The following is a 12,865-nucleotide window of genomic DNA, read 5'->3' on the forward strand; positions in this document are numbered from 1 at the left end:
GACCCTGGTATTTCAGGGATTTCCTTCCTTCAGTGTCCAGCTGTAGGAAGCTACTTTGATCTGCTCTGTAGTGGGGCTTTACCACTGGTATCCTAGACCAAGTGCTGCTGAATAGAAGAGCCTAGATTTCTAGAATGGTTTCTGCTTCCATTTTGTGACTGTGCAGTTACAGGGTAGGCCAAGCTGGATTTTCAGCCAGCAGTGTTTAAAGATGTGCAAGTTTAACTCCTGGAAGAAAGGCTGGATGACTTGCTGTTATCCAACAGCAGCTTCTCTTAAGTAAGTAAGTCACATGAGGTACTCATTACCTAATTGTTAGGTACTTCAATCTAGTGCTTTTCAGTATTGTGGAAGACTTGAGGTTGTGATGCTGATAGCTCATACTTGTCATTATTTTAATTACAGGAGGTGATCTTGGGCCTCACAGATCGATGCCGTTTTTTTGTTAATGATACTGAGGTACAAAGCTTTTGCCCCTCATTTCATGCCCTTTTTTTCTGCCAAAGGCAGCTTCTTTATTCTGGTTTAAACTTTGATAAACTTCATTTTTTTACAGGTTGCTTCTAACATCACATCATTCGCAACATACAATGAGTTTTTGTTGGTGACAACCAACTCGCACACCTGTCAGTGCTTCTGCTTGAAGAACTTGTCAGTGAAGGGTAAATATCAGGACTGGCTGCCTGTTGCTAACTTGTAACATTTGTCTAGGTAATACGTGATGTCCCCATTTTTCACATCCAAGCCTGTTGTATTTGGGTACCTCAAAGTGTTAAAGAGATGAGAGTAACAGAGCTGCTTTCAGAAATCTACCAGAGAGCAAGGAGCTCAGGGAACTGATTGTATATGTCATGTGTTTTTCACGGATTAAAATAAGAGAATTTTTCCTATAGTTGATCCATACACTGTTTCCAACAGCCTAGCCCTGCATGCTCTTCCTTCCCTTCATATTCAGAAGAAGTCTGTGTGCTATTTGAAGGTGTGTGCTAGGGAGGGGATCACTATATAAAGAGTTTCTGCTGGTGTCTGGCTATGAGAAGTGTGATGACTTTGGTAAATGCAGGGCAACAACTTACTGGTCCTTTTGCATCCTTCAGTGCTACTCTTATCTGGGCTGTTGAGCTTTGTCATCCTGTTGTGCAGAAGACACAGCTCTGCTTTGTGTACAGGTTCAGCAGTGATTAGTGCTCAGCAAGACCTGTCAGGAATTGTTGAATATCACTGTTGTACTGGTAGCTTGGTTGGTCCGGTACAACCTTGCCTGGCTCCTACAACATGGAAGGCCCTAAATGGAGCACTGTGCTGTGTGTGGCATGTATGCTGATAAATGTTATCTTCAGCCCTCCAGGCTAGCCTGAGCAGTGCTGCTTCACCCAACAGTGAGACCCTGCGCAAGGTGGAGCGAGGTTCACGTATTGTCATCGTTGTTCCCCAGGACACAAAGGTGGTGTTGCAGGTCAGTGCTCTGCCTGTGTCTGCTGATGTGCTATCAGGATGTGCAGGGGCCTGTCACCATGAGCACCTGGCCAACCTGCAAACAGTGTAGGCAGTGCTACAAAGCTGCTAGTACTGCCCTGCAGTGTTGCCACACAGCACTTCACAAATCTTCAGCTGCCTGGCTGGATGCAGAGGGATTTTGAGCATGCCTTTGGGAGTTAGGTTCAGTAGAGGCAGATAGGTATGTGCAGAACTGGGAAGGACCATTCAAGTTCCTAATGACTGAGGTAGTATAGTGCTACATATTGTGGCCTCTCACCATGAATCACTTCCTAGTATTTACTAGCAACCTTACATTAGCCTTGGCACTTAGTTTTTTGCTGAGCTCACTTTTCAGAACTGCCAGAGATTCACAGAATGGAGAAAGACGTAATTTGAGAGGTACCTTTGTGTTGGAACTCAAAATGTCTCTCAGACATTTTTAGAGGTTCCAGGCCTTGGTCAGAAGCATTTTAGATCCCGGCAGGCAGCTGGAAACAGCTGTGATTTTGAGTTTGAGCCATGGAATGAGCTACCAACTTTGAAGATGGAGCAAGCAGTCACAAAGGGTTAGATAGTATAGTAGAAGTAGTTACAAAGTAGAGGGAAAATTTTTTAGTATTGTACAGGGGGGTTTTTACTTTGTACATGGGGGTCAGAAGTTCTAAGATGGAGGAAAGTGAGCTGATCCTGTTCCTCCTTCTTCTTCCTTGCCTCCATGTTCTTGGTGATGTTGGCACTCACAGATTGGTTTAGAGTAGAAAAGCACTTTGTAATATAGGTATGGGGGGAAACTGTAAACATGCAATACGTAATATATCATATAAAAGAGAGCAGCAGCCCTGGGCAGGGGGAGAGAAGAAGAAGACAGCAGATAGGCAGGATGTCAGGGTGTGTGTGTGTGCCTCTGCCCAGGCCGCTGACCAAGCAGCTGCAGCCCGAGAAAACAATCTTTTAGATAATCAACAATAAACTGCCTTGAGACCAAACAGCAAAAGCCTGAGGAGTTTTTCTTTGGAAGCACAGGTTGGAGGAGAGACTTTACCACATGAGACCCCAGACCAAGCTTGGGATTCTCACACCTTTGGAGATGTGGAGCCCAACATCCTTCTCAGAGCAGGGCTAACATGAAAACTTGATCAGGTTGCTCTGGGTCATGCCTGACTGGGTAGAGTCTAACTTCCTAAGGAAGGGGTGTTTCTGGACAGAGAATGTTCAGGTATTTTTCCACAGTTGTTGAAATTTCATGTCCTCTGAAGTGAGCAACCATGCACTTGCAAGTAGCAGAAAGGCCTAAGAAATTGGCCAGTCCTCACTTTTCCTACAATGTAGGCAGAGTAACTAAAGTAAGTAATTTTGTGGATCTTGTGTTATAGATGCCAAGAGGAAATCTGGAGACCATTCACCACCGTGCTCTGGTTCTTGCCCAGATTCGGAAGTGGCTGGACAGGTAAGTGGTGCTGGTGTATTCATGTCTTCCCTCTTCCAGTCTGAGCTGTTAGAGGCAGACTGACCTGGAAAAGAGAGGGAGGCTAAACTCAGAGGAATTGACCGTGTTAGAGGGAACAGAACTGTTTCTAGGGTGACCACCTTGAAGTCTAGCTTTCAGCTGTGCCAGGCACTTGTCACTTCACCATTGAAGGGCTGAAAATTGTGTGGGTGGGAGAAATCTTCATCTGCTTCATTCTCCAGACATCTCAATCACTTTAGGATTAAGCTTTCTGTTTTTCATTTTTTACTGAATTCATTTACATTGAAATTTTCTGAAAGGGAAATTGATACAAAATGTAACACTCTTTTAATGGAGATAAAAATAATCTAAGTTCTGTATTGCTTCATCAACCTTGCAGGCTGGTGTGTCTCACTGCAAGGGTCAGCAATGAATAGTATTGACCTTGCACATTTTTCTGGAAGGCTGTCTACACAGCTGATTATGTAGGCTGTTCTCATCCCACTAGTTCTGTGCTTAGCTCTAGTAAGTTGCCTTTGTTTGCATCTTATCCACTAAGTAAACAGTCCCACTTGATTCATTCCTCCAGGCTTATGTTCAAGGAAGCTTTTCAGTGTATGAGGAAGCTGCGAATCAACCTCAATCTTCTCTACGACCACAATCCCAAGGCAAGTCTGCCCAGCTCTTGTGTTGTTTGCCATACTAATCTAGCCTGGAATCCACTGAACAGTGCACTGTTCAGTGCACTCAGGAGTGTGGATGGTGCTGTCATGTCTGCTTTCAGCAGTGATGGCTGTTCTGCACTGCAACATCATTGTAAAGTCAGACCTGATTTAGCATTTCCTTCATCCTGTACTTTCAGAAAAGGTCTCTGCATTTATTCTTATTCTTGACATACATGTTCTTTACTGTTCAATGGTAGTACTCTTGTTCATTTCAGGTATTTCTGGAAAACACAGAAACCTTTATCAGGCAAATAGATTCTGTGAACTATATCAACTTGTTTGTCACAGAACTGAAGTAAGTATTAGTCTGCAAATGGGAGTATGCATGTAATCATGGTGGTACGTTATTTTGTTAAAATATTGGCAACTCCAGTGTGGGTGCAAGGAATCAAAAATCTGGCATGTCGAGTCATGGCTCAGTAGTTTCAGGATAGCATGTCTTGTTGGAAATTCCAGTTTGCAGGCAGCCATTAGATTTTTGTAGCAAGTAATTAGTACATTATCTGAGTGCTTTGACTTCTCTGCTGGTTTGTGTAGAGCAGTAAATGAGAGCAGAGAAAATTTTGTTCCCTCATAAAGAGGAGCAAGGTAGCAGTGCATATCTAGTCTGAGGCCAAGATACTTGCTTGGATCCTCAAACCAAGTCCCCTGACTTCTTTCTTAAGGGCTTGACAGTGATAGTAGTTTCAGAACTTCTCAAGCTTTCTAAAGTCAATAATTGTGTAGGAACTGCTGCTATCACTCAGGTGTTGGTTTGATTTTCAGTGTTGACCTGACCAGAAATGATAGCAAATGGCTTATTTTTCTGAATTTTTCAGTGGATATATCCGTAGTGGATTTAGTGGAAGACAGCTATATCTTGCAAATCTAGTCTTCTGATTTTTTGGTGCTACTAAAGTAATTGTTTGACCAGTTTTAGGGTCTTTTTTTTTAATGCCTGTCTTGGCTGACAATTAGTTTTGACAGAGATTTTTGGAGAGCTTCCTGTTAGCATGGCAGTTAATGAGTAGTTATTTTCTGCATGCATTTGAGTTCCTTAATTTTACTGTCTTTGTTCTGGGCTATGTGACGGACAGTGCTCTTATTCACACTACCTGTTTTTATGCAGAGAAGAAGATTTCACGAAGAGTATGTACCCATCTCTGAATGGTAGCAGTAACAGCCAGCCACCCCAGCATCCTGATCAGAAAAAAGTAAACCTCATATGTGATGTGATGAGAGTTGCCATGGAACACATTGACCCTCAAAAGTGAGCACTTTCTTACTGTAGTGAAGGAACCATTAGAATTCTAGTAAGTCATTGGCAGGAAGTGAAGCTGTCCTTGACATCAGTTATTTGGCCCAAGGTTCTCTGAGGTGAGCTTGTGCTCCACAAAATTTACTTACCATGCCTTGCTTCTGCTGAGCATGCTGTCCTGGAAACATCTAATAATTCCACAGATAGCATATCAACATTTTACTAGCAGAACTAAATTAATAGATGCAGGATGCTTATAAAGGTTTAGGAGATACACTCAATTTAGGATCAGTCTGTGTGGGAATGGAGACATGAGTAAGATTTTCATCTTGGTGAGTTGCTGACTGTTTGAAGCAGCTGGCCCTTTGGAAAGATATCAGCTGTTCCATTTGACACTGAATTACTTTATAAATTATCAGCTCAATTTTCCTGATTGACTGATTACCTTTTTGGTAACCATCCTTTTCAGATTAATTAACACCAGACAAAGATAAAAGCTGGGAAAATATGATAATAACAGTGCCTGGTGAAAGGTGGTAAACTATTGACAGTTTAATGTTAAACAGTAGAGAGGGGAGCAACAGGTGTGAGGAGCTGCTGTGCCCTGAGAATTTAGACACTTTCCAGCAAACTATTTCAGAAAACAGAGCATTTGCTTGGGTGGGAAAGCTATTTTGAAATAATAAATTTGAGATGTATGGAAGAATAAATAACACCCTAGAAAGCTAATAATTTTTTTAAAAAGGCTATTTTTGTGCCAGATCTGGAAAACCGTGTCCAGCTCTCTGAAATTTCTCAGAGAGAGTTCCTTCATCATGCTGGCTGGCATGGCAGAGGAAGCTTATTATAGTCAAAACACACCTCCAGCTTTGTGATATGCTTGGGAAGACAAGTTGAGTAGAAGAACTTTTCTGGTATATTCTCTTCCTATGTTTGCTGCCTATCTCTAGGAGAATCCAAGTGCCTGAGCAGTTTCATTTTTATTTTTTTACTAAAACATAAACTAGAACTTGCACAAACTTTCCTAAAAAAGGAGTAAGCTGTGTTTGTTCACTTCTCTTTTATTCAGATACTGCCTATCGATACTGACAGCACATGTGAAGAAAAGTCCTCCAGAGCTGGAAATTGCTCTCCAGAAGGTTCACGATCTTCGAGGTTTTGTATCAGAAACTCAGAAGTTTTGGTGGTTTGCAGGAGCTTTATGTTAAGGAAACCTCTCTGTCCAACTAAAACTGTTAAGGGGGAAACTTCCCCATCTGACCATCCAGGAGCCACACTGGTAGTGACATTTGCACCACCTGAGCTGGAATGACCCCCCACAGCTACATCCCCCACACTCACATTCAGACCAGGATTCCTTACCAGCTCCACCTCAGGTTTCCCATAGCTGAGTCTCAGGAATCCTGACCCTTAATATAATTTAGTCTCAGTGACAAAATAGCAGCTCTAGCTGGTGCCTCTGAAGAGGGATCCTGAACAGAGGAACCCCTGGCCTGTGACAACTTTTATACCTTTGCAGTCTATCCCTGCAAAAATCTGGTGGTCCTCAGCTCCCACCAGGTCTCAGTGTCTCACAGGTCTGTGTCCCCTTTGTTATGCAAGCTCACCACCGAAAGCTCAACCTGCAGCTCCCAGTGCATCTACACCCTGAGATACTACATTGGATGTGTTCCTCAACGCTTTAGTCATTAGCACAGTTCACCAAGAAAATTATTTTAAGATTGCTGTTTATGGAGCAAGCCAAAAACCAGAAATGGACTTGAAACCAGCTATGTGTTTAGGTACAGCAGCATATCAGCTAAGATAGGCTGCTGTACTCACCATCAACTCGCCCTTTTGACCAGGTCTGCTGGCAGATTCTCCAGAGCTGGACCTGTTTTCACTTTCCAGTTGGAGCTCTAGTTCTCCCAGCATGGAATAGGAAGTTCCTATTCTGGATTCTGGTATCCCAGACTAGCAAACTTTGCCTTTATTCTGTCCTGATCATTCGAGTTCATCATGATTGCACACTCACTGCTATGCTTCAGGTGGTCCTTGAAGTTGCCTAGTAAAGGCAAAGTAACCCTTCCTCAAGGTAGAGCAAGCTGTTAGTCTGATGGTCTGTTTTGATGTCAAGGTTGTGCTTGATGATGCATCCTTTCCTCACACCAGGGCTCCACTGCTGGTGGTGTAACAGGTCATATGCTGCTTTATCTTGTTGCAGAAAGTATTACGCCCAATGTCCAAGCTGTGAGTGCAGAAGAAGCACTAAAGTACCTGCTTTTCCTTGTGGATGTCAATGAGTTGTATGATTATTCCTTGGGGACGTATGACTTCGATTTAGTCGTTATGGTGGCAGAAAAGTCTCAAAAGGTCTTGGCTTATACTTTCAGCTAAGGAACTTATTTTTCTACTTTCTCAAAGGTTTTTTGTAATCTGCAGATCAGCCTGCATGTTTTCTTAGTAATGGTTCTACCCAGGCAAGATTCCTGTATTCAGAAGCCCTCTTTATGCTTGGGATGGTGCTGGGCGAGTGTCATGTCTCTGCATCCTTTGGTTCTTGAACACAGCTTTGGAAATTTATTTGTGTTCAAGATGAAATGGTGCTCTTCTAGAGCAGCAGGGCAAAGTATCTCTGGGGAAGAAAGCTACCCAGAGTAGGTTTGGGTATCTGAAGTTTTGTGACTGCATGCCTTCCATTCTCAGTACTGTACTCTTTATTCTTGCTTGTTTAGTAGTTTCCATGATAATAGCATGTGTCTTCATGTGGGTTTAATGTGAAATCTCTGAACTGAAATGCCCATTTGCATCTTCAGTTTCCTAATGTAACAGAAAATTCTGCTGCCCATCAGTTAAAACACCCTATTTGTGTTAACAGGTTTTATGACCCTTGGTGTGGGGAAGTTGATAACTTTATGGCTGCTAATTTATACATAATCATAGATAATAGAAAGCAACATTTAATATGACACATAGGCTTGAATTTTAAATGTTAGCAGCCTTTAGATACTGCTGAAGTCCGTGTGGGAGCCTGGTAATTCAAGTTAGTAATTTCTGGCAAGAGTATATGCACAAATTGATTCTTACATTTGGAGGAAAAAAAGCCTTTTTTAGTGTATTATAATATTTTTTCAAATACGGGCCTGTCTGTTGATGAAGATGGGGGCAAATAAGGATTTTAGCAGATTAGCTCAATTGCAGTTTTTATTGTTCTTTGCAGGATCCAAAAGAATACTTGCCCTTCTTAAATACCCTCCGAAAGATGGAAACCAATTATCAGAGATATACAATAGACAGACATTTGAAGAGATACACAAAAGCTCTTGGCCACCTCAGCAAATGTGGTAGGTGTCCTAAGGAGGATTTCTGCAGTAACATTTCCATTTTGGAAAGCCTTTGAGGGAAAATAGCTAAAGAAAGAGAAGGATTGCACAAGACCAACTTCCCATCTGGTAATGTGTGGCGAACTTCTGCTACTTGCTTTTTGTACTCTAGTTTGGTGCGGGAAGAAATGTTTACTCCTCTGTGGTCATAAAGCACACAAACTCTTGTGTTGTTCCTGCTCAAGTCAGTTATGCCTGGTTATATATAATATCTCTGGCAAAACCTCTAGAAAGTGAAGACTTTGATTTTACAGTAGGAGAATGGGTGGTCTTCCACCCAGGCACCTCTAGTTGCTTCTCCATGTTGTGAACCCAGACTGTCTGGGAGCCAGGAGGGCCATGTACTTCCTTTTTAATATTTACAAAAAGTAAATTATTTCTGCAGGTCCTGAACACTTCTCTGAATTGCTGAACTTGGTAAAGGATCAGAATCTGTATTCTGAGGCCTTGAAGCTGTACCCCTCTAGCACTCAGGAGTACAAGGTGTGTAAGCTTGTGACCGTGTAGTGTCAAAGGTTTATATTCCCTTATGCATGTGTTTGGATCTCCAGGGCACCTTGCTTGAGGGCAGGAATGAAACTGCAGCTGCATGTGTTCAAATTCTCTAGGTCGTTGCTCTTCCAGTGCTGAGACTCTCTCCTGAGATAACAGCTGGAGTGACTCTCAGCACTAACCCTGTGCAACTTGGTCTTCGATGGTTGTTATTCCTTTGATCCTGTGACTCAGGACCTGGAAGTGCTGTTTCTTCTGCTGCACTATCTTAAAGCGTGCTGAGTAACTTCCATAACCTCAGAAAACTTCTCCTTGTTTTGACCTCTATGTAGCTTCCAGGCTGTGTGGGGACAATTTGTTAATCCTTATACTGTTCTGAAAAAAAGTGCTGAAAAACTTGGACACTTGTAGATGTGCCTTTTCATAGTGCATAGTCTCCCTTACTGGTTTCAGTGTTACTGAAGAACTTCAACGTGTCCAAGGCTGAGATAAAATGTAAATGCATTTAATATAATCTAATGTAGTTACTGTAAATACGCAACACACAAGCCTTTGTACAAGGAAAAATTGAGTGAGAGGGGAAATAGAGAAAATTGGTCAATTTGCAGCACAGTGAAAGCAGAAAAGAATCTATTCATGAGGGAGGTCTGTTTCTGAATGAGTCTTTGGGAGTATTTTATTATTCCCCCTGTATCCTTCCAGTGAAATCCACTTGCCCCTTCTTCATGGAAATAGTGAGCTTTGAGTAACCTGTGCCTATGGAGTTAGAGCATGTTCCCTTGTGCCAGTGTTTGTTTCCTAAAGTGGGTTGGTTCAGGGAGACATTCTAACAGAAACTACTTATGTGGGTGGGGAGGAAGGGTCTGGTTTCCTGCAGTATCTAGTTTACCCAGCATTTGGTTTGGAGAGTTAGGCGCCTCCCTGTGTCACTCACTGTAGTTCTGTAAAGTGTCTCTGTGTGCTGATCATCAGCCCTTGGCTTGATATAGTTTGAAATGAAGCATAAACTTCATGCCTGGAAACTCCTTAGAGAAGCTGGGTAAGAGGCTTTTGTTGATGGGCCCTTAATTTTTATTAATGGAGGACTGTTACTGACTTACATTTTTTTTTCAATTTTTTTGTCCCTGTCTTTCAGGATATTAGTGAAGCATATGGGGAGTATTTGACTCAGAAGCAGCTGTATGAACAGGCTGCATTGATATTTGCTCGTGCTGGCATCTTTGCAAAAGCACTTGATGCTTTTCAGAGCAGTGGCAGCTGGCAGCAAGCCATGTGCATGGCATCACGGCTTGGTTACACAAAGGATAAGCTGTCCAGCCTGGCACGGAGCATGGCAGGTAGGCCTTGAAGAGATGTAAATGTGCAGAACAGAGTGGCTGTTGGTACTTTTGGTTCACTTCAATTTTTCCTAACATTCGATGAAAACTCCAGTATTCAGCAGCACTTTTCTTAAATGCAAACAAAGATCCCATGTTTCCCCAAGGTTTGCACATTTGCACATGACCTTTGTTTCTCAAAGGAACCAAAAGATGCTGAAGCTGAATTGGCAGGCAACATAGGAGCTACCAAGCAAACTGTGCCCTTGGCTGCCCAGTTCTAACTGCTTCTTGCATTGTTCCCTTGCAGCTGGTTGCCAACTGGTGTTCCAAATTGCCTCATTAGTTAATTCCAAGGAATGGACATGCACTGAAGTGTCTGACATAACTGAGGCCTCTAGACATTAACTGATGCAAGTGTTGTGCCTATTCACCAACCTTAAAGGCTGTTGGATAATTTGGATCTGCATCTTTTTTTCTCCTTGAAGCCAGCTAGCAGCTGGGACCAGCTGGTACATAAAGCTGTGTGTTGTCCTAAGGAGGAAAAGGTAGTTGGTCACAGAATATGTACTCACTAGCACATGTCAGACATAAGGTGTGTTGTGGACCTGGTGTATATTTCAGCAAGAGAAATTTCATCTATTTCAGCTAGAGAATCATTACTCAGAGGCAGAGTTTACGAAGGGCCATTTAATACAGAGGGAGTATGGCTTCTGGCAGCCTAGTCATCCAGAGTTGGATACTCCAGTATTTGCTTTTTCTGTCACTTAATGTGATTTAAATTCTTCATTCCTTTAATGTTTTTTTTATGGTGCCTTTTTTAAATTACAGCTGTAATTTAGCAATTGAGCACATATGTGAGCAGATAGAAAGTGTCTCAGTGAGTGGGATTTTTCCTCTACTTTGTAATTTTTTGGCACAAATTCCAGCAGTTTCTGAAAAGATGAAACTCCACTTTTTCTTGTAGGAAAACTAGTTGAACAGAGAAAGTATGCAGAGGCAGCCATTCTCCTGGAGCAGTACACTCAGGTAATGTCATCACCCTCCTGCCTGTGGCCCAGGGTTGCCCAGTGTCTGTCAGTCCATTACACCATCTGTTTTCTCTGTTCTCCTGCACCACATGTGATTCTATGCATGCTAACAGCAAAACAGTCTGTGCCATGGGCCCCCCTGGGGAGGGCAGAGCAGGCCTGGGTGATGCAGTGAGCAAGGTGGGGATAAATGCTGTGTCCCTGAGTTTTTCCACTTGTGAAGCCTCTCATGCTTTGTTATGAGAAACGTTTGTCTCAGAGAGCCCAAACATGAGGAAATAAGACAGAGTTCCAGAGGGATTTCCCCTTAGTTTCAGAGAAGTAACATAGTTTAGCTCAGTTGGTTTGTGTTTTTTGTTTGCTTGTTTGGGTTTTTTTCTCAACACCTCAAAGTAGCTGACATAGTAGTGTTTTCGTCTCTTGACTGTGATACTGCTGCATAGAAATACTCATCTGAATAGCTTCTATCTGGACATGTATTACTAACAGCAGCAGCAGCCCATGGTTGCTCTTTCCTTCTAGGATTATGAAGAGGCTGTTCTCCTGCTCTTAGAAGGGGCATTTTGGGAAGAGGCTTTGAGACTGGTAAGACATTTCAAACCATAAGAACAGAAGTGGAAATACATCTTTAGAGTGCAAAAACAGAGGCATGTGGTGTACTTTCTCTTTCCCTGATCCAGATTCACAAGTATGGTAGGCTGGATATCTTGGAAACCAACTTGAAACCTGCTATTTTGGAAGGTGAGTTGGCACAAGAATCTTAAGATTTCTCTGTTCTATAGAGGCTAAAGATCTTTGCTGGGTCTGTGGGAAGTTGCAGCATTTCAATACTGGAAGGTATATGGAAGGATACTTTGCTTCCACCTAATTTATGTTGCTCACTTGGCTGTCCTCAGTGCATCTTGTAGCCCTGCAGTGTCATGGGATCTTTTTAGCTTAGTCAGGCACCTTTGGAGCTTTTCCAGACCTCCCAGTCAAAAGCTGCAAAGAGATCTATATCTCTATGTCCATGAACAAGCAGAACTGTCCTTGTTCCAAAGCACATGTAGCAGTAGCACTATGGGCCAGAAAAATGGCTATCTGTTCTGTAAGCTTTGATGAGTAGTTTTTGGAAATAAAAAATTATTTGATAGCTTTAGTCTCCCTTCCGCACAGGAAGAATGTTTTATAGCTTGTTCTTCTTTTGCATGCTTTATGAGTTGAAGGATTTTTTTATGAGCTTGTTGAAGTCTGTGCTTGTGTAAAAAATGCTTTTCTATTTCTCTTGCACAAATGTTTATGTTTTGATTTTCTTAATGATCAGCTCAGAAAAGTCAGCTGATCTTCCTAGATTCCCAGAAAACAGCATTTCTTCGCCATAAGAGTCGCCTGCAAGTGGTGCGAGAGCTGAAGGAGAAGGCTTGTGAGAACCTGCAGGGTTGGTATTGAAGTGCATATGACTTTCTCCTGCATACGTAACTGTGATAATGTTTTTGTTTGCGGTTGCTCTGATAGAGCTGTGCTCTCCATTAGCTCCAATGGGATCTACAGTAGTAAAACAGCATTCTTCTCAACCCCTCCTCACTCCATACTTGGGAGTGCGGTTACTCTTGTATTTTCAGCTTTTCCTTGGGTCACAGCTTTCACGCAATGAAAATGCACCTGAAAGCTCTTCAAAATGACACAGCATTGTCTCCACAGTACCAACTTGGCTGGGTGAGACAGTGCTCAGCATGTCCTTAGTGCCAAGTACTATAGGCATATTCACATATTCACCTGCCAGTTGACACAGGCTCG

The 12,865-nt window shown here is 42.4% G+C and overlaps 1 protein-coding gene across 1 annotated transcript in view; it reads left to right on the forward strand.

The window, feature by feature from the left end:
* Positions 1 to 12,865, forward strand: part of ELP1 (elongator acetyltransferase complex subunit 1) — a 31,434-nt gene that overhangs the window by 14,162 nt on the left and 4,407 nt on the right. Inside the window, exons 16-31 of the mRNA XM_021537111.4 lie at positions 406 to 459; positions 557 to 662; positions 1,341 to 1,456; positions 2,853 to 2,926; positions 3,516 to 3,594; positions 3,867 to 3,946; positions 4,760 to 4,900; positions 5,958 to 6,043; positions 7,092 to 7,240; positions 8,088 to 8,211; positions 8,636 to 8,733; positions 9,878 to 10,079; positions 11,026 to 11,087; positions 11,612 to 11,674; positions 11,770 to 11,830; positions 12,393 to 12,506. Coding sequence (XP_021392786.2) covers positions 406 to 459; positions 557 to 662; positions 1,341 to 1,456; positions 2,853 to 2,926; positions 3,516 to 3,594; positions 3,867 to 3,946; positions 4,760 to 4,900; positions 5,958 to 6,043; positions 7,092 to 7,240; positions 8,088 to 8,211; positions 8,636 to 8,733; positions 9,878 to 10,079; positions 11,026 to 11,087; positions 11,612 to 11,674; positions 11,770 to 11,830; positions 12,393 to 12,506 — 1,609 coding nt within the window. The remainder of the gene's footprint in view (positions 1 to 405; positions 460 to 556; positions 663 to 1,340; positions 1,457 to 2,852; positions 2,927 to 3,515; positions 3,595 to 3,866; positions 3,947 to 4,759; positions 4,901 to 5,957; positions 6,044 to 7,091; positions 7,241 to 8,087; positions 8,212 to 8,635; positions 8,734 to 9,877; positions 10,080 to 11,025; positions 11,088 to 11,611; positions 11,675 to 11,769; positions 11,831 to 12,392; positions 12,507 to 12,865) is intronic.

This window comes from Lonchura striata, chromosome Z (genome assembly GCF_050655825.1).
Source record: "Lonchura striata isolate lonStrDom1 chromosome Z, ASM5065582v1, whole genome shotgun sequence".
NCBI classification, from domain to species: Eukaryota; Metazoa; Chordata; class Aves; order Passeriformes; family Estrildidae; genus Lonchura; species Lonchura striata.